The sequence below is a fragment of the Oratosquilla oratoria genome, chromosome 26, assembly GCF_046742065.1.
Source record: "Oratosquilla oratoria isolate Oo_2021 chromosome 26, ASM4674206v1, whole genome shotgun sequence".
NCBI lineage: Eukaryota > Metazoa > Arthropoda > Malacostraca > Stomatopoda > Squillidae > Oratosquilla > Oratosquilla oratoria.
The window spans coordinates 44,524,982-44,547,031 of record NC_134802.1 but is presented as its reverse complement, the minus strand read 5'-3'; the positions used below and the strand labels follow the sequence as shown (position 1 = coordinate 44,547,031).

At 38.7% G+C, this 22,050-nt stretch overlaps 2 protein-coding genes across 6 annotated transcripts in view; one reads left to right on the top strand and one right to left on the bottom strand.

The window, feature by feature from the left end:
- Window positions 1-6,455, top strand: part of rin (ras GTPase-activating protein-binding protein 2) — an 18,292-nt gene extending 11,837 nt beyond the window's left edge. For all 5 annotated transcript variants that reach the window (XM_076209636.1, XM_076209638.1, XM_076209637.1 and 2 more), the window contains exons 8-10: window positions 1,149-1,249; window positions 3,152-3,301; window positions 3,784-6,455. In XM_076209636.1, the coding sequence (XP_076065751.1) occupies window positions 1,149-1,249; window positions 3,152-3,301; window positions 3,784-4,026 (494 nt within the window). In that variant the 3' untranslated portion in view covers window positions 4,027-6,455. The remainder of the gene's footprint in view (window positions 1-1,148; window positions 1,250-3,151; window positions 3,302-3,783) is intronic.
- On the bottom strand, window positions 6,444-21,889 carry Cog2 (conserved oligomeric Golgi complex subunit 2). The gene is made up of 13 exons (XM_076209633.1): window positions 21,672-21,889; window positions 21,299-21,532; window positions 17,816-17,931; window positions 16,495-16,678; window positions 16,169-16,345; window positions 15,749-15,867; window positions 14,671-14,791; window positions 14,380-14,519; window positions 11,889-12,132; window positions 11,369-11,606; window positions 10,981-11,263; window positions 10,702-10,882; window positions 6,444-6,793 (listed from the first exon to the last, which is right to left on the bottom strand). The coding sequence occupies exons 1-13, from the start codon at window positions 21,747-21,749 to the stop codon at window positions 6,698-6,700; spliced, it is 2,211 nt and encodes a 736-aa protein (XP_076065748.1). The 5' UTR covers window positions 21,750-21,889; the 3' UTR covers window positions 6,444-6,697.
- Between the last annotated feature and the right edge of the window lie 161 nt (window positions 21,890-22,050).

Sequence of the window (22,050 nt, the reverse complement as noted above, 5' to 3'; positions counted from 1 at the left end):
ACAATATACCTCCATCTCACTCCTCCCTTTCCCACCACATGTGCCCCCAAGTATCTAAAGCTATCCAATTCCTTCAACCCAGTTATGTCTTCACTAAATCTAAGCCCAAAAGACTTCCTTACAATTTGCCAAAAACTTCTGTCTGTCTTGCTGCAAGATTTTTATTTTCTTACTTCCCAGAACCAACACTGTTCCCCAGTTACTCCCACTGTTCCCCTCCTAAATAATATTTAACAACCGTCCACATATTTTTCCAACAACAATTAAGACTGATCCCTCTAAAGCCTACATTTATGTTGGTTCTTTTTTTTACACAGTGGAGCTATACTTGCACTCCATCAGTCCTCTGGTATATTCCCCACCCATAGGCACACATTAAACAACCTTACTGGCCAATCAGTTCTAATTGTTCCTCCCCTCATCAGGCACTCCCCTAAACATCTAGGCACCTTGCCAGTTTTCATCAATGAGGGAGTGGAGTGGGTGGGAATGAAATGGGTGGGAGTGGAATTATGCCTTTTGACATTGACTACCTTCCTTGTATGGGGGGAAAAAGCCCTTGGTATGTATGTATTTTATTGATCTATTTATTTATTTTATTTTATTTATTTATTTTTCCCCTCTTCCATAGCCGTCATTTTCTTCTCCCCCAGTCATATTCCCGGCATTCCCACTACCACAATCTGCCTCGCATTTACATTCAACAAATTCATTAAATGTTACCCGTCTTCCTTGTACTGCTTTCACTTCCATTAACTTCTGTTAGTCTGTCCTGAATTTTTCCTCCGATATACTCCTGTCTCATTCTTTTCAGTTCCTTCTAGATGTATTGTTCTGTTCAATATTCTGTCAAACTCCTTATCCATTTTACATTTCTCCGCTTATACTCCCTCACCTTACATTTTGCATCTTTTTTCTGTCTGCACCTCTCATATGCTTCCCTAATTGTATTTTACAACTAATCCTTGTAAGCCCCATCCTCATACCACCATGCACCCTCCCATCCTCAGAAATTCCACATACCATCTTTGCAGAATTTATCATATTTTCCTTGAAGTGTACCCGTTCTTCATCCACTCTTATCTCTTTACAATCTCCCATACTTCTCAGGTTATAAAAAATGTATGTTTTTTATTTTTTCCTTTCAGATAATGTTGGCCAGTGGGAAGACAGGCGAAGGGGAATTCCAGACAGCCAACAGATTTTTGTTGGTAATCTTCCTCTAGTCATAGGTGAAGAAGAATTAAGGGTGAGTGGATTTTACATGTAATGCATAGAGCAAACTGCTGATAAATTGATGTATGCATTATTGTTAGTATTTTAAAGAGCTGTTATTAGCATTATTGTTGATATTTTACAAAAGCTGTTGAATATGGAGGATAGGGAGGGATTGGTGGTAGCAGTGGAAGGCACCAAGAAAATGACTGATGTGCGAGGAAAATGGAGTAGAAATAAGGAAAGGTGAGGTTCAAATACCTCTAGAAATGATAAGTTAAGGCACCTGGGTTAGATGAGTGTTATGCATAGTGTCTAAAGGAGGTGCAGTAGTAGTGGACTGGCTAATAAGGTAAATTATAACGTGTGAAGGTAGACTGGAGGATTTCCTGTATAGTTCCGCTTTACAAGAGCAAAGGGGACAAATGTGAATGTAGTTTCAGAGGGATGAGTTTGTAGAGTGTAGTTGGAAAGGCATATGGGAGGGTTAGGAGAGGAATAGAGGGAATAATTGATGAGAAAGTGGGTTTAGGAAAGGCAGGGGTTGTGTGGATTAAATTTTTGTGCTAAGGATGTATTTTGGGCCTTTATGAATTTGGAAAAGGCTTATGACAGGGTAGACAGGAAGACACTTTGGGAGGTATCACAGATGTATGGGATTGAGGGAAAGCTGTTAAGAGCAGTCAAGAATTTTTACAATAGTAGTAGAGTTTGTTAGAATGGGAAATGGTGAGGTTTGAGGTAAAGATGGGACTGCATGAGGGATGTGTCATGTCACCATGGCTGTTCAATTTGTACGTGGATAGGGTGGTGCGGGAGGTAAAGGCGAGGGTAATAGGCATGGGACTGGAAATGGTTTAAAAAAAATGGGGGAAAGTGGGAGGTGAGCCAGTTATTGTTTGCTGCCAACACTGCTAATGGCATGTTCAGAAAAGGGATTAAGGGAGTTTGGGAAGGTATGCAATAGGAGAAAGTTGAAGGTAAATGTGGATAAAAGCAAGGTGATGAGACGTACAAGGGTGGATGATGGCAGCAAGTTGGTAGTAAGTATAAAAAGAAAGACGCTGGAGGGAGTGGAGAGCTTTGGGTATTTGGGGTCACATATGGCAGGAAAAGGATGGAGGTGGAAGTAAATTGTAGATTGAGAGAACCAATAAATGCCTTAGGGGAGGGATCAAAAAATGTTATGAGAAATAGGCATCTGGGAATGGATGCAAAGAGGATTGTATGAAGGGGTGATTGTGCTGACAGGATTGTATGGGATAGAGACTTGGTGTTTATGAGAGGCAGAGAGTAAAAGTTTAAATGTATTTGAGATGAAATGCCTGAGAAGTTTGGTAAGGGTTACTAGGCTGAATGGAGAAGTGAGGAGGAGAACAAGAGTGGAAAAGGAGATGATAGATAAGGCTGATGAAAGAGTATTGGGATGGCTTAGATGCACAGAAATAATAAGTGACTAAAGATTAGTAAGTTGTGGAAGGCGTGAACTTGAGGGGATGAGATGAAAGGGCCATTGAGCAAGAGGAGTATGAAGGTGATAGGGAAGGGTGGGAAGTGACTGTATATATGATATTGTTATGCAGGGAAAGGAGGGATGGGGGGTTTGCTTACGTGTGAATTATATTTTAATGCAGCCCAAAGGGATTTCTCCTTCTTTTTTTATGCATAAGGGGACAGACAGAGGGGTTGCCAGTTAAATGTAGCAGCCTTGCTGTGGATGTACTGTCTTGCTACATTGGTTAACCCAGTGCAGTGGGTGAGATACAGGGACGACACACCATCCATGGGAAACTAAGAAGGAGAGTGGGGGAATGGGTTGTGGGTGGGAGTGGGTATGATGTGTCTTTGACTTGGCTACCTCTCATATATGGGGGAAAAGCTCTTGATGAATAGATTGATTATTGTTGGCTAACTTTAACATAATTTTGGTTTCCAGGCTGAATTTTCAAGATTTGGAAAGATTGTTGACATCCGGATTAACACAGCAAAATCAAAGGCTCCTAAAACAATGGGTCATATTGTGCCAAACTTTGGGTTCATAACATTTGAAGATGAAAGTGCCGTCTCTAAGTGTCTAAATGCCAGAGTAAGTTGTTGCTTTAGCAGAAGTAGTTTTGAGATATGATTAATAACTCTAGGGCACAGGTTCTCGGAGAAAATTTTGGTTAAAATCAACTGCGCTAATAGATTTTTACTATTTTGAGTTGTATTTTCTTGAGTTTAAGGAAGGACTTCCGATCAACTTCATTCAACTTATGGACGAAATCATCCATGGTGAACAGAAAAGGAAAAGCGCTGGAGAATTTATCGGCATTCTCCAGTGCTTTTACATTTCTGTTCACCATGGATGATTTTGTTTATAAGTTGAATAAAGTTGATAGGAAGTCCTTCCTTAAACTCAAGAAAATACAACTTAAAATAGTTAAATCTATTAGCACGGTTGATTTTAACCAAAATATGTTTAATAGGATAAAGTAGTTGACTTTTCATAGATTAGTCTTGGCATAGTTCATTATAAATTTGTTAGAATTTTTAGATTGGAAGGATTTATTGTTTTTCTTTTTCTAGCCCATCATGCTTAATGGTGACCAAAGGCTGAATGTGGAAGAGAAGAAGGCTCGATCGAAACCTGATGGTAGCAACATGGGCCGTCCCAATAGCGGTCGTGGTGGTATGGGTGGCATGAGGCAAGGTGGCCTTCCTGGTGGCCGTGGTGGTGGTGGCCCAAGGATGGGTGGTCAAGGTTTCAGCCGTGACAACAGTCGGGGTGGACCAGGTGGTGCCAGAGGTGCTTTTGCACAGCGACGTTAAATTGGACTTGCTTTAGCCCCACGGCCTTTCTTCGGGTGTAGTGGTGATAAGTTCGGATTGTCGTACGTTATAGTGGGGAACAGTAGTTCTAAAAGCTTTCAGAGCTTGGAGTTCTACTGTAGCCTCCTTAAAAAAAAAAAAATAAGAAAATACAAACGTGTCTGTGGCTACTCAAGGGTTTTGAGTGGAATGGTTTCTACAAAGACCACAGACCCCACTAGAAACAACGGGGTCATAGTGAAAAAAAAAAAATTATATATATATAATATGAATATATATATACAAAAATAATCATAAAACCAATCCCTATGAACCAGCCTCATACATATTTCAATGAGAAACAATTTCTGGTGCTTACGGTGATGAAGTATACAGTGATATGAAAATTCCACACACAAACCTGCTATTAGGGGAATTAGTTTGTCTCATGATTTTAAGACACATGTTCCAACAAATTCTTTGCTTTAAGTTTCTGGTCTTTTGACTGTCTAGGATCCCACAACGCCAATTACGTTAGAAATGTACTTAGACCTAGTGCCTCCCAAGTGATATATGTACGTGTGAAAACTTACCCATGTGGGCAAGTTGTTGCTTTTTTACCACTTTTGTGAAGAGACCACATGCAATAGACAGTTTCTGTAAAACTTTTGAACCAAAATCATTCCTTTCAACAGCTACTAGTCAAGATGGAAACAAAGTTTTGCCCTTAAAAGATTTTGATGTGCAGAAGCTTGATGCAATATGTACAAGGGATTAGTGGATTAATTTCCTATTTTATAAGTAGTTCCTCAATTAGATCGTGCAGTACAAAATCCAGTGATGGTGTTTGTGAATTTTATGCTGTTGTATTTTAATTTATGGCATTTAAGCCCCCTCACCTTGTTAGAATGTTTCTACATTAGACATTGAGTTCATATTTAGTCCACTTCTCCCAGCAGGAAGAAAAACAACATGGAATTTTGATAATTATGACATCCATACTGGGCCTACACTAGTTTTATTCATGTTTATATACATTTTTTCTATTTTATTATTACTTTTTTCATATATTTGTTATTTTTTATTTCTTCTGCTTCCAGTTCCTGGTTGTCCTGGACTTACTCGAAATGTATTGTTGAGTTTTTGTGTACAGAATGTATTATTTTCCTTCAATACTTACACATTACTTTACCTAGAAAAGAAGGGCCTGGAAGTGTGGTTTCTATTCTTTGCCAGCAGCAATTTTGTTGCAGTGTAAGGCTGTCAGTATGGCCTTGTCCTGAGCATCCTGAAGGGAATTTGATCGAGGGGAACATGCTGCCATTAAATGCACAGCCTAAAATGTGGATTTTCTCCATGTCTATTTCTCTATATCTTCTCTCAGTCTATTTCTCTCCTTGTCCTCTCATTTTTCATTTGAATTTGGGGTATGAAAGCACATGGGTGCCTCAAGCTGGCAAGTCTTCGTTTTCATCCCTTGGTATAACTATCTGTTGATTTGTTATTTAAATGTTAATTTATCAGCAACCCCGACCCTCCCCACCCTTGCCATTTTTCCACTTTTGCTGTCTTGCATGGTTAGGGATTGGTCCAGCTTGTGAAAGTAGAAATAATGTGCCAAGTATGGATGGACATCTCCCTTATAATGGGAGTAAAGGTTAAAGTTGCTACTAACTGGACAAGAAGATTTTTACCATTATTTTACCAAAATGACTAAGTTTCCTGTAAAGGAGCTGTTCAAGCAAGGTTAAAGGTCACATGCTTTCCTTTGCAAACATATTCCATATTTTATCATCTCCCTTGTTTCATCTCATTGCCCCATGGCCCTCACCTCTCCTCCTCCCCCTCCCAACTCTTAGATGTTAGATTCATTTTGCAAGTGATTTAATACTGAAGCATTGCACATGATTGATATTGTGAGACGAACACATATGCCTCATGGGTACGAATTTGTACTAACCTTTAATTTTTTTTGGTCATTCCAAAAAGGGAAAGTTGGTCTATTTGAGCTGGGCAGGGTTGCCAGGCATGTGATTACTTTCAGAGGACTTTTTATTCCAGAACCAGTAACCTGAGTATTACATATAAGGAGGCTGTGTTAAATAGTGCAACATTGTGAAAAGTTAATTGTTCCAAGATATTTATTGAAGAGCACTAGGTAATGTTCTGTAATTAGGCTGAATTTAGTTACATTGTTTGGCATCTCGTGCTGTAATGAGTGGTTTTGGAAGGGAATTGGAGCTGTTATTATTGTGAATTTTTACACTTCTTAGCCTTGGTGTTAATTAAGATACATAGTATGCAAGGCGTATTTTGTTGTCATTACTTGTTATGAATGCAGTGATCCTAAAAGTACACATTGGCTTTCAACTCTTCTGCTCCTTCATTTATCAATAACTGTGACATCATTGCTAAAAAGGAAATTAAAAGTGAAAGGCTTCTTTTGCAAACCATGTTTTATTGAATCACCTTTGCAAAGCAACTTGCATGTGGTGTTTTATTAACAATTGTGTCCAGTAACCAAAAACTATACACTAAAATAACAATAATAAATTATAGGACCATGTAGGACTTAAAATAAATTTTCGATCCAAGGGTGGTTGTAGTGTGTGATGGGTAAATTAAAGGCAAATCAGTTTGAAGATAATTTTGTAAAATTCTTAATTTTATTATTCCTAACAATGGCAACCATCTACAGAGTAAAGTTGCCTGCTTTTGCATTCTGTGCCATGCTGAGCAGGGCAGTATAAGAATCGATTTTGCTTGTATCCACATTCATTTCTTTCATCTGGAAAAGACGGGGTCAGTTAGTGAGCGGAAAGTGATCCATTTCAATAAATTTAACAAAATTTGATGACTTTCCCAGTATACTTGACTTCATAGATACTGCTCTAACACAAATACAATTCATTTCAATTGACCTAAAATTCTAATGCCGTTGCCTTTTACTTTGTGTATCAGCAGCTACCTTGAAAGGTTTGCTATATTCCATTTATAACGAGTTGCCCCTTTTTCCTTCCAAAGTTGCTGGTGTTGCCTTACCCCTGAGTAATAACCAATCGAAATAGCAAATCCTTGGGTAAATGTCAGATTTGTGAAAATGTATGTGTCAAGAAAGATCAACAACCCCCCCCCCCCCTTCTCCACCCCATGTATCAAAGATTAAACCTTTTGATAACCAATTTTCTCCTACAGCTGAACAAAATCTGGTGGCAACCAGATTAAGTACGAGTGATATAGATGCCATTGTGTTTAACAGGCCAGGCTCTTAGAAGTTGTAAATGTGAACGAACAGGCTGAAGATCATGTTCTCCCACCTCAAAATATGTTCCTATACACTACTTTTTACATGACATTGCTGTAAGAACACTCCACTGAAGCAACTAGGTAACACTTCCCCTTCCAGTTGTCAAACAAGACCCCAATTCAGAGTTTCATCCTGAACACTTGCTTCCCTTGAAATCCCAACCTTAAGTGTAGTTCACATGAGGAGCGTTTCGGTGCAAAGTTCCCGTTTTCTTGGCAGCTTTTTCGTGCTTTACTCATGTAAAGTGTGGCTCACACAAAGCTGAAAAAAGATGCTGAGAAAACTGGAACCTGATGCCAAAATATTGATTATATGAACTGCACTTTCAAGCATCTAAAAGCATGATGCTTCTGTAAAAAAGATGAGATACCTCTGGAATCTCTACGAAACCCTTGTACATAACTGATTAAGAATACCAAGCCCACCCTACTTCATCTATAATCCACCCATCTGAACTCTATGCACTCACACAGGTGCCTTCCACAGCATACCCAGGGAAAAATATGTATACACGCAGAAAGTGGATAGACATCCATTGCACTATGACCTCTGTCTACTGCATTAAGTTACCCTTCTACCCAAATCTTACATTTGCTAACCCTTCAAGGATTTGAGATACCCACAATGAGCCCGTCCATATGACTTGAGAATCATAGGTGTGTTTCCACAATAGAAATAACTAACAATATCCAACCAAAACACCCACTTGGGCTCAATGGTCACAAGACACCATTTCATCTGCCATTTATATAGATGGCTCCCATTCTGTCCATGGAGTAGCTTATGCAGTATAACTTCCAACACGCATCTAAACCAAAGACCTTTTCACACTTTCATACTTACAAGGGGGTTGGCTGTGTCAAAAGTGCATGTACCCACACAAGTGGACACATTAAAACTTGCTTAATGCCCCTACCATATCAGCACATTGACAAAGTCATCTCTGTCCTTCATAACACTGCTCAGGTCAGGCAATGGAGCAAGATACAAGCAAAGAAGGTAAGTAAATGAATAGAATGAAAAGTGTTATGGAAAATAGGTATTTGGGGTTGAATACAAGAGAAGGTTGTATGAAGGGTTGATTGTAACTACAGCACTATATGGAGCAGACTTGGAATCTAAGTAGTGCAGAAGGGTAGTTTGAATATATGAGGTGAAATGTTTGAGAAACATGGTAGGTTTAGCAAGAATGAGTGGCAGAGAACATGGTAGACCAAGTATTGAGGTGGTATGGGCATGTGGCAAGAATGAAAAGAGGAAAGACTATCAAAAAGTGGAGAGCAAATGTGGATGGAGGAAACTTCATAGGAAACCCAAGAATGAGGTGAATTGGGGTAAAGGGAAGCCTTTGATGCATGAGGAATGTGGAGCAGGGTAAGGTACAAAGATAGGAGTGCTTGAATGAAAGGATGATAGCCCAAATGTTCTCTGCTTTGTATTCTGAGAAGGGAGGTTGCCATGTAATGAAGTAGTTTGGGTAAACTAGCACCAGCTGTCAGGCCCTGCTGTCCTGCTGCACTGCATTATCTTCCACATACAAACTCTAAAGGGAAGGCCAATCTTCGAAACACAAATTCGATCTCTACTCCCTTTGCCCCCATCTTTATCACCTTACACCTTATTCACAACCCCCCCCTCCTTGACACTATACGATAACTTCTGACTCGCAAAGCACCTGGGAAGCATTCTTTACCCTCCATTTCTGCCACCTATTTTATCTATATACCAAAAGGCTTATACTTCCTTATAGAACTAGCCAGCCAAGGCATACATCCTATACTCATTTGTTTCCCTTTTAAAAATATCTTAATTCCATGTGAATGAAGGGCTTTCCCTGTTCCTTGCCCACTGTTTGGGTTAGAATCAAGGTAGCAAGACCTTTTGCCACCTACTGAAAAAATCCCATGCAGCCCACACAAGATTCCAAACATACATGTAAAGCACCTTAGAATGGAGAACCTGATCACATTATATAAGCAGTTCATACATACATATACCAAAGGCCTTTTCCCCCTTACAAGGGAGGTAGCCTAAAAACAAAGGCATAGAAACCACTCCCAACCATTCCATCCCCTACATACTCCACTCCCCTCTACCCTCTTCCCTCCCTCTTATCTTGGCACCTTCTGGATGATGGGTCATCCCTGCATCTTGTCCACTGCCCTGGGTCAGAAGCAGTGCCACAAGACACACCACATCCACAGCAAGGCCACTTCATTAAATCGGCGACGTCCCCTCGTGCATAAGAACCACTAAATTACACTTCCTTCACATGGTTCCCTACATTCAAGAAAATAATGATGACTTACAAACTACACAAAACAAACCATTAAAAATAACCAGATGCATCAAAACTATCCTAACACAACATCTACACAAAAAAATCCTCCTCTATACAACAGCACATGAAAATCATACAGTTTTATACAAGAGCCCTCAATCCCTATCCATCCCATAACATAACATAAACAACAAGAGCCAATCTAGTGGCTGTTACTGGTTACCTGAGAGCTGTCAGTTTCCTGCAAGAGTTACCTAGGGCAACAGACTGATTACCGTGTAGTGCTGACATGCACTATCCACCTGCTAAAAAGTTTAACCATTTCTTCTTGAGAATTTCTGTTTTTATCTTTTTTATAGTATTTATGTGGGAACTTCATCAAATGCCTTCCTCATGTCTATTGTTACTATAACTTCTTTGCTGGGTTACAAGGATAAAGTAAGAATTACAGAGGTGAGGATGACTGCTGTTGGTATGGATGGATCAAAAAGTGCTGGGATGGTTTGGCCATATGGAAAAAGACAAGTAGAGTAAGGCTGGCAAATGGAGTACAAAAAGCAGAAGTGAATGGGGTTGAATGCAAGGAGAAGGAAGAATGGGAAGACCAAGAGTGAGGTGGGTGAACAGTGGAGGAGGAATTAGATGCACAAGGAATGTCTGCCAAGGAAGGGAGAGGGCAATAAATAAATGTGACTAGAGAGTGGTTGTAAATGGATGAAGAAATTATAAGGCCAAATGGGGTTTCTTCTTGTTTACTTTATATTTCTCAAGTAGATGAGGTGTGTGTGTGTGTAGGGTAGAGCCGTGTAAGGAGGTATGAATAAACCAGCTTCATCTATTGGGTTCTGCTGTGTCTTGCTTTATTGTCACTGACCCAACAGTGTGGCAGAGGGCAGGGAACACCCTTCACCCATGAGATACTAAGATGGGAGGGATTAAGAATGGGTTTTTGGATTGGTGAAGGGCAGGTGCATGCTTTGACTCAGCAACACCCTTACATGGTGGAAAGGGCTTTCTGGTGAATATATGCTTTGTCACAGCCATAACTGCAGCTGCAATGAAGTGTAACACCCCAATATTATTATGTAAAACAGAACTGCCTGCATACCTGTTGCCCCAAGTATTCTACATCCAGACATATCTGCATTCGGATTTTGTCGTCATCAGTGAGCTGTCCTGTCGTTTCGGCACCAGCCTGCCCACTGCGGTCCCGAGCCCTCTTCAGACGTTTTAAACTTTCTTCCATCTTTTGCACAGAACTCAAGACATCGTATGTCACAATTCTATACCTGTATAGGAAAAATTAATGTTTACTTATGACATCTGGAAAAAAAAAAAAATAATTATTGGGCCAGAATACACAACAACAATTACTGTGTACACTTACTGTTCTGACAATGAGCTGAAAATCTGTGAAAGCCAAAGATGTAACATGGCTTGATCTACATTCATGCCATTAGTATTGATAAAAGTTGCTATTGTATTTATGGAAGATGAAATGTAAGGCTGATGTGCCGAGGGTGGGGCCCTGTTGGTACGACGGTACAGACGAGGAGTGTCAGCCACCTGTCGTAGTGGAGCACAGCTTTCGGTCTTTAGACTAGAAATAATAATTTTACTTAAGCCTCCAACCAGCTGCTCCAGTTTTTTCCCTTCCTTCTTAAGTATGTCTGCAAAATAATGTATAATTAGTTTGATGTATATATTTCTTTTAAGTTCAATTTTCTTTATACTTCATGCCCACTCATAGATGTGGAAAAAAGATGATGCAATACCAATAATCAAGTCTTGTTTATCCTTTGGCTGATGCAATACCCAGGAGGAGATATGTGATGTATGAAGTTGTGTTAAATTTCTTCCTAATTTGATAACATCATGAACAAGGTGAACTGCTGATTGTGTTATTTCTGTGCTACTTTTGTTTCCTCTTTCATTCTGCACTCCCTGAGGTTCCCCAACTTTGACTGGGCTTGCTCCAGGGGCACCTTCCTTTACTGTAAGACTAGAATTCTTCTGCAAACAAGAGAATGATGGTCATTCATATATATACACATACCATACATATACCAAAGGCTTTTCCCCCCTACATGAGGGGTAGCCAAAAAGAAAAAGGCATAGAAACCACTCCCACCAAATTCCATTTCCTATATATTCCACTCCCCTCCACCCTCCTCCCTCCCTCTTATCTTGGCACCTTCATATCATTCATATGATTGTATAAAAGGTAGTACTGCCATGGATAACATTAAATAAAAAAAGAGAGAGAAATGTAGGTTAAACTACAACATTTTATACCTGGAATTTTTCAGTTACTCCCACAACCCAGGATCTATAGCGTGACAATATCAAGAGAGAGAGTTTCCAGAAGCGATGTAGCAAGGGTGGCAAAAAGACTTCTGCGGCATAGCAACGGGTCAGACTTTCCCACACAGTCTGAGTAGCTAATAGCTTGTAGTCAGCCTCTTTGGGAGCAAGGGGAAGTGAAATGCCACTTTCTTTACACAAACTGCATTCCACCACTTGGCCTATTTCTTGGTATCTGTAAACAAATGATATCAAATCAATATAAGTTACTCTCATAATTTTTTTCGACAGCAAGTTTGAAAAATTGATGAGGGATGGGAGGGGGGGAATGATTGTGTGTAAGAGATGTTTTGATGCAGCCTGAAAGGATTTCTCCCTATCTTCAATGTTTCTGCATGGGGGATGGAGAGGGGGGGCTGCTAATTAAATGACACAACCTTGCTGTGGATGTGCTGTGTCTTGCTCCATTGCTTCTGACTTAAGGTGATAGGTGAGATGCAGGGATAATCCATCACCCAGGAGGAGCCAAGAAAAGAGGGAGGAAGGGGTGGTGAAGGGGAGTAGAGTGGATGAAATGGGTGGGAGTGGAATTATACCTTTTGACTTTGACTACCCCTACTGTATGAAGAAAAAGCCCTTGGTATAAGTAAGTTTGAAAAATACAATACATTGATATTTGGTTTAATAAAAATAATGATGATGTATATACCAATGACCTTTTCCCCTTTGTAAAAGAGGTGACCAAATCAAAGCATGATTTGTCTCTTCATGGGAGAAAAATACAGAAAGGGGTGTTGCTACCTCCTTCAATCTGCCACATGTAGTCACTTTTTACAACATATAGGAATATGATGGTGGGATTGTTATCTTGCCATGGGAGCATAAGAAAAGAAGAGGCCGTGTCCTAGGAATGATGCAGGAGACCTAGTTTAGAAAATGGCTCAGCATTCCTTTACAAATGGAGATTTAGCTCCAAACATTGAAGGATGCTGCACAATTCTGCCCTATAAGAAGGGGGGGTTCCACCCTCAAGTCCTAAAACATCAACTGATTGCATATAACTCTGCAGCCAATCCCCCAGTATTGTTAGAGGATGGGTAGGTTGCTGTCACTGGGATCTTTTCATGAGAACAGACATTGATGTGTTGATGTGGGGAGAGGAAAGTTTGTCTTCCAAAGTTGGAGCATTTATAGGTCCTTTGTAAATAGGTTGATGGTGTATGTCATAGAGTGGTGGGTGTGCTCATGTTTTGGGAGGTAAGAGGTATTTTTGATAGGGGTGTGTTGGTCTTCTGTAACAAGCAGGTTAAGAGTTTATGTCAGGAGAGAGGTATTTTCTGTTCATGACTAGCATTTGATTTTGTTATGGACCAAAAGGTCTCCTGTCATTATGCTCTTTGTTTGTAATCCTTTGTAAAGAATATTCTATATATTCTGTTGTTTGTTGCACTGTTTTAAGTGGGGAGTTGGTTCTCTTCCTTGAATGGTAAGGAGAGGATTGTAAGTGTAAGGATGGGGGGGAAGGGGATGGGTTCATAGTGAGAGGACAAGATGGACTAGTAAAGGCTGGGGTTGATTGTGAAGTGAGGAGGGGAGCTTGCAAGAATGGGAGATTGTGTGGTAGGTCCTTGCATCATGTTCGTAGCCTCACTTGGTGGGGTTGATAGGATGTGTATGTTGGGAAGGAGTTCTTGCCATGGTGGTGGATCATAGTGTTTCTGCATAATGATTCCTGATTCTATTTCCATAGATCTTAGTATGTAAGGGTGCCTCATAAAAGTCCCTTAGTAATGTATATATAAATTTCTATGATGGGACTGTCAAGTGTTTTATTTATATCTACTGAAACCATTTCTATTCTCTCAGGTGGTACTTCCTTGTTGAAGCCTTGCAGAACTTGTTAGGTGGGGTCTGTGTTGAATCCATAGTGATTTAATGAATTCAGTGGGTATGTTTTATTTCTAAGAAAAAATATTCCATTAGATCAGAGATCAAAATGGTTTAACTACATTCTAAACTTGTGATTATTTCTGTTTTACAACAAGACCTTATCTTTATCTTTATTTTAGCCTCTTGTGTTTTTCATTGCACTTGGTAAGGTGCAATCTTTGCATCAGAGTAAAAGGTACCCATGTAGCAGGTGCATGGGGTGAGTATGCTTCCTCTCCTGTGGCAAACCACTTTGCTCTGGAGGTAGAAGTTGTTTTGGATGGGGGAAAGGTCCTTCACATAGATAATATATGTACATACATACATACACCAAAGGCTTTTTCCCCTTACAAGGGAGGTAGTCAAAACACAAAGGCATAAATCCACCCACACCCATTCCATCCCCACATACTCCAGTCCCATCCACCTCCCTCCCTCACTTTTATCTTGGCTCTTCCTGGATGACATAAATAAAACATTACAATATCTGTTGTTACCTAATTCCATCCATCCATACATTAGATCTATGCAATCTCAAATGTAGGTGCATTACCTGATTTGGAAGTATACAGGAAGATTCCAACGTTCTGTAAATACTTGGTAATCGGGTAGTTTTCTAAACTCTTTCACCTTGTGCTGAACTTTTAAAAGCTTTTCAAAACCATCAAGGAACTCCATACTCTCATAGAACCTCTGAAAGATGCAGATTATATTTCATAATATCAACAAATAAAATTTCTGATATAATAACCAAACATAAATTTCTGCCAGCCTCTTAGAGCATGTGTATGCACATACACACACTGTAGAAACTTATTCTTAGTCAGGAAAGTTGTGTACTCACTTGATGAAAGACTGCAGGATTTCCGGGATTGAAAATATGTGGTGTTCTCAACTCCAATGCTGATACAATTTCAGGCCATGCAGATTTTTCTAAGAAGCAATACCCATGAACAATATCAGGACTGTAACAAGAACATAAGAAATTTAAAAAATGACAAAATTCATTATATAACTTCACTTATTTTGTTTTTAGTAATCACAATAGCTAATCAATTTACCACAGAATCATATACATTCCAAAATAAATCATAACATACCCTTTTCCAAATTGACAAAATTCATGATATAACTTCACTTATCTTGTTTTTAGTAATCACAATAGCTAATCAATTTACCACAGAATCATATATATTCCAAAATAAATCATAACATACCCTTTTCCAAAATGACAATTTATGATATAACTTCACTTATCTTGTTTTTAGTAATCACAATAGCTAATCAATTTACCACAGAATCATATACATTCTAAAATAAATCATAACATACCCTTTTCCAAATTGACAAAATTCATGATATAACTTCACTTATCTTGTTTTTAATAATCACAATAGGTAATCAATTTACCACAGAATCATATATATTCCAAAATAAATCATAACATACCCTTTTCCAAAATGACACAATTTATGATAGAACTTCACTTATCTTGTTTTTAGTAATAACAATAGCTAATCAATTTACCACAGAATCATATATATTCCAAAATAAATCATAATATACCCTTTTCCAAAATGACAAAATTCATGATATAACTTCATTTATCTTGTTTTTAGTAATCACAATAACTAATCAATTTACCACAGAATCATATATATTCCAAAATAAATCATAACATACTCTTTTCCAAAATGACAAAATTCATTATATAACTTCATTTATCTTGTTTTTAGTAATCACAATAGCTAATCAATTTACCACAGAATCATATATATTCCAAAATAAATCATAACATACCCTTTTCCAAAATGACAAAATTTATTATATAACTTCATTTATCTTGTTTTTAGTAATCACAATAGCTAATCAATTTACCACAGAATCATATATACAGTATTCCAAAATAAATCATAACATACCCTTTTCCAGTAGTGACTTTGAGAAGTGGCTGGCAAATTTTGGTCACAGTCATCATGACAGCACTGTACATTCCTGGTAAACCCCTCGGATTTGACCTCAATGCTCCATCACTAATCACCTTGTGAAGAGATGAATATTTGACAGGGTTTATTAATGTATTTCAACCCCTTTGCTACTGTGATGTGATCTACTGATTTTATTTTGAAAAAAAAAAAGAAAAAAAAAAAAAAAGGGCAAGTTTACTTGATTACAATCCCAATTTATCTCAAGTCTGCCCTCTCTACTAAATTAAATTGTCCATCATTTACCAGAATGATATCTACAGATACCACTACGCACTATAGTGAAATGATTAAGTGATATTTCAACTATTTCCATGAAATTACCTCTTCTCTTGTGATTATATTATGACAACAAACCTCTTCTAGCTCCTGCCCTATCAGTTGACGGACAAGAATGTGGGCATGATCCATGCTTCCAAGGCTTGCATAGGTCTGAAGAGTTTGACGTAATATCTTGAGATCCTTGTTAATCACTCCCTCTCTGAGACCTCTCTCCAAACCTCTTTCAACAAACCTACACACGTGATCCACTCTCTGGAGTGTTAAAAAGAGATTTTTTCAGATGACAAACGAAATAAAACATAAATGGAGATAAATTCCCAAAACTCACCCAATAAAAACAATTCATATACAACTACTCGCAAGAGCACTTTGTTTACATTTTTTTCATGACAATTACTTACTGGCTTAAAAACTTCTAGGAGTTCTGCTCCTTCACAGTGATTAACGAGGAAGTTCAAATGATTCACTTCTGCAGCCAGTCTATCCACTAGATTTCCCTCCCCTTCAGTCTCAATAAGTTCTTCTCCATCTATTGATGTTACACCCTTTCCACCAGACTTCAGGAGTACTTCCATTCTTTCCAGCCTATACAAAAAGTGTAAACAAAGTTTAAAATATAACTTATGGCAGACAACTTTAATGGAAAATGAAGGAAAAACTGTTGAAATTGAGATATAAAAAATTTGAGAAGATGAAGGGCATTCATTATGTGATTGGGGTGACTGGAATGTATGTGATGAGAGTGTAGGTGATGAGGATATTTCATCTCTCATCCTTAGCCACTTTACTTCAGTCAGTCTGTTGCCCCAGGTCTCTTGCAGGAGACTCGTCACTCTCAAGTAACCAACCCTGCTCACGGGCTTGGTCCTCAAGTCACTTGGAGAGGAAATTTTCTCTTTCTGTGTGGATTGGGTGAGGTGTTCAGTGTCTTTTATGCAGTGGCTGCATCAGAGATATTCCAATTCTGTTGTCAAGCCAATTCTATGTTGGTACTCAATGGGTTATACTGGTTTTACATGTATATCAATTAAATTAAATGTATAATGTGGACTATATTCAATGATTAGGTGTTGTGGGTTGTTTATATAATAATTTGAGATCAATCCTGATAATATCTAGGCTAACAATGTATAAAAAGTAGTGCTGTAAAATGAGTTAGTGTGACAAACTTATATATGTATCTACTTGGTTAGGTAGGGGTTCAACCAAGGCCTATAAATTTGGTATCATCCATAATTTTAGAGATCTAAACAGGGTTACAACTCTAATTAGTTTCAATCATTTATCATACATTTAAATTATTCTAGGTCAAAAGCAATGGTTATAATCCATATACCTCAGCAATCGGTATTTTTAGAAATTCTAATTTAATAAAGTGGGTGTGGGGAGACTACACCCTAACCTCTAAAATTTTTAATTTGGAGGGGCTACATGCAGTAATAAGATATGCCTATGCAGAGTAATATGATAGTATAAGATAATTCAATAACTTCTTTCTAAATATACATTTTCTCTTGAAATTCTTTACATACATATGTATGTATGTATGTACATATACCAAAGGCTTTTCTCCTCCTTACATGGGAGGTAGCCATAGAAACCACTCCCACCCATTCCATCCCTTACATACTCCACTCCCCTCTACCCTCCCTCTTATCTTGGCACCTTCTGGATGATGGGTCATCCATGCATCTTGTCCACTGCAAACACACAAATATTTACCTGTTTGAGATCTGAGTAAGCCTGTGGAGCATTGCCTTCTCCCTTGTGATTGCCTGCCTTCTCTCCAAGTCAGCTGAAGTTGATTCTATGGCTTCATCCAACAGTTTCTCAACACTCTGTCCATAATTTCATAAGATGTAAAGAGTAGGGGCATCTATGCATTACAATTTTGTAGACACAATTTCTTTTTAATTTAATTATTTTAACCCATTTAGTATGATAATATATGGGCAGTTTACTTTTAAATACTGTTCTTGCAAAGGAGAGCAATGAATCTGTCCTGAATATTATACATACTCATTCCTAATGTTCATATACATACATATATATATATATGTGTATATATATATATGTATATATAGATATATATATATAGATATATATGTATATATATAATATATATATATATATACAGTTGCCGCGAAAAGTTTGGGCGCAAAATTATAGGCGCCCCAACTTTCCCCTAAACTCAAAACATGCAAAAAATACAACTTTCCACCCAAACTTTTCGCTATTTTTCAATGCTAGCGTTTGTACCCGTATTTAGCCGAGACAATACACACTATTTGGCAACTCTGTTTAGGCGCACTCGATGTCACATGGAGTCAGTTTCTAAACATCTCTCACGAAGAGTAGTCTTTTTTTTGCGGTGGTCTCTGTTTTTGTGCATTGATATCTCCGTAATGGGAAGTGGTAAAGAGCTGGAAAGAGACACAGTTGTTACAATCATAACCCTCTATAAGGAGGGTTATAAGTGTAAAGATATTGCTACTCATGTGGGAATTGGAGTGCGTCAAGTGCAAAAGTGGACCAAGAAATTTTGAGACGAAGGAAGTGACATCATTCGTACTCCAAAGCATCACTCTGGTCGGCCAAGGAAGATATCAAATCTTACTTCTACGGTTCTAACTGCCTCCTACGGTTATTAGGAGGCAGTTAGAACCGTAGAAGTACGATTTGATATCTTCCTTGGCCGACCAGAGTGATGCTTTGGAGTACGAATGATGTCACTTCCTTCGTCTCAAAATTTCTTGGTCCACTTTTGCACTTGACGCACTCTAATTCCCACACGAGTAGCAACATCTTTACACTTATAACCCTCCTTATAGAGGGTTATGATTGTAACAACTGTGTCTCTTTCCAGCTCTTTACCACTTCCCATTACGGAGATATCAATGCACAAAAACAGAGACCACCGCAAAAAAAAGACTACTCTCCGTGAGAGATGTTTAGAAACTGACTCCATGTGACATCGAGTGCGCCTAAACAGAGTTGCCAAATAGTGTGTATTGTCTCGGCTAAATATGGGTACAAACGCTAGCATTGAAAAATAGCGAAATGTTTGGGTGGAAAGTTGTATTTTTCGCATGTTTTGAGTTTAGGGGAAAGTTGGGGCGCCTATAATTTTGCGCCCAAACTTTTCGTGGCCACTGTATATATATATATATATATATATATATATATATATATATATATATATATATATATATGTGTGTATATATATATATATATATATATATATATATTATATATATATATATATATATATATATATACACACACACACAAACACAGGAAAGATTATATGTCCAAAGAATATGAAGAAATAGTTTTCCATATACAGTAATACTTGGTTTGATTAGGTGATATATATATAAAACCCAAGTTAATTAAAATCTAACCATGATAATTGGAAATTAAGGGCATGACTGAGTTGGAACTGTACATGAATTTAAGGCTAGGTAATATAAATCAGAGATTATTGAATAGGACACCATGGGCATTGTTCTATTCTTGTACACTATAATCAGGTAAATACACAAACATACAAATAGACACACTGGTATCATAAACTGGAGAGTAAGCATTGCTCCTTTCCTATATACTATAATTAAGTAAATACAATTATATGAATATTATATCCCGGCACTGCTCAAACAAGCCATCATAAGCCCAATATATAAAGGAGGAGACCGGACCATGCCAAAAAACTATCGACCTGTCGCCCTCACATCACATATTGTCAAAGTAATTGAGAAATGTGTAAGGGACAAGCTGTTCACTTACCTTGAGGTGAATAACCTCATCAAAGACAATCAACATGGCTTCAGGAAAGGTCGATCATGCCTTTCAAACCTACTGGCACACTATGACTGGCTACTACGGAACCTGTCGGAGGGGAGAAATGTTGACGTAGTATTCCTAGATTTTGCTAAAGCCTACGACAAGGTGGACCACAGTGTCCTCCTCCATAAGGCAAGGGATCTAGGAATCTCAGGGAAGCTAGGAGTCTGGCTCTACAACTTTCTGACAGACCGTACACAAACAGTCGCAGTTGATGGTGTGAAGTCAACCGAATCCAAGGTAATAAGCGGAGTACCACAAGGATCTGTGCTTGGCCCCCTCCTATTCCTTGTCCATATGAATGACATAAATAGTAGGGTGGACTCAACCCTCCTGTCTTTTGCCGATGATGCCCACATCAGCCATGCTATGCGGGAAAGTGGGGATGTGCAACATCTACAAGACGATCTCAACTCAGTTTATGCATGGGCCAACAACAGCAACATGCAATTCAACGAAGAGAAGTTCGAGGTCTTGAGATATGGCACAAATCAAGGCATTAAAGACGACACTGAGCTGCACACGGAGAGAGGTATGAAAATCACACCCAAAGCCCATGTGAAAAGCCTGGGCATTCACTTAAGTGATGATGCTACTTTCCATCACCACATCATGCAGTTAGTAAATAGAGCAAGAGGGATGGCCAGCTGGGTCCTAAGGACCTTCTCCTCAAGAGAGGTTCAAGTGATGCTTACCCTCTGGAAGTCGCTTATCCAACCGATACTGGACTATTGTAGCCAACTCTGGTCACCACACAAATGCGGAGACATCCAGATGCTTGAAGCTGTCCAACGGAACTACACCAGGCACATCAAAGGGATGCAAGATCTCAACTATTGGGATCGCCTGGGGGCACTAGGCCTATACTCTCAACAGAGGAGGAGAGAAAGATACAGGGCCATTTACACATGGAAAATCCTTGAGGGACTTGTTCCGGACCCCACGCCCTCTACAATCAAGCCATACCACAGTATAAGGCATGGGCGCAAATGTGAGAGACAAACTCTCCCATCAAGAGCCCCGGAAAGGATTAAGACCCTACTGGCAACCAGCCTAGGCCATGAGGGTCCAAAAATCTTCAACGCCCTCCCAAAAGAGGTGAGAGAGAAAACTAAATGCTCGGTGGACAGCTTCAAACATGCACTGGACAGGTTCCTGCGGAAGGTGCCAGACGAGCCTCCAGTGCCAGGCTACACTGCCATAAGTAGGCTCTCTCAAAACACTACCAGACCAACTGACCCTCGCGAGGAAGGACAACAGGACTGGCAGCAGCGGTAGTCCACTACGGCTGTGAGGATCAACCTCAGAACTTCACTAAGTAAACTAAGTAAGTAAACACAGTTGATTTTATTAACTTACCAAAACTTCTTCTCTAAGTTGTCCCAATGGAGTCTTCAAAGCTTCAATCAATCTATCAAGTCCAGTTAAGTTTGTTGACAAATTTACAAAATCTGCATAATCTCTGTTAATTAGTTCTATCATTGCAGATCGCAATATTTTCAAGTATACGCCTAAGTCATCCCGTAGTGTTTCCAGGCCACCACTTCCCGCAGCTTGGTGTATACCAACAAATGTATCCACTGAGAATCCATTCTACAAATAAAAAACAAAACCAACGGTAAATAATAGTTAATACGGTATGTACAGATAAATTCGTTCTGCACATCTTAGACTTATTATAAATTATTCTTGGAAAACTAAACTTATTTATCATTATGATTATCCATCATACCTTCATAAATTCCTCTTTGTCAAAGCACAATGAAGAGGTTCCATGCAATTGCATGGGTAATGTGCAGTCAAAAGACATCTTGTTTCCTGTTCTGCTACGTCAGTTGTTTAAAGATAGATCTCATCCTGTCAGATGACAGGTTAATGACGCACAGAATCACTAACTCCACTGAAATTTGTTGACATGGCACTTCGTGCAGTACTATGAAAACGGTGACTTACCAATAGTAAACTTATGTTTTAAAAGTTTGCATCCTATTAGTACTATGTATATGCAGATTAGGGCAACAATTGATTTGAAAAAAATAGAAGCTCAATTCAAACATATATGGCTACTATAAATTAAGAGTCACATAAAAACATTATCATATCAAAGATCC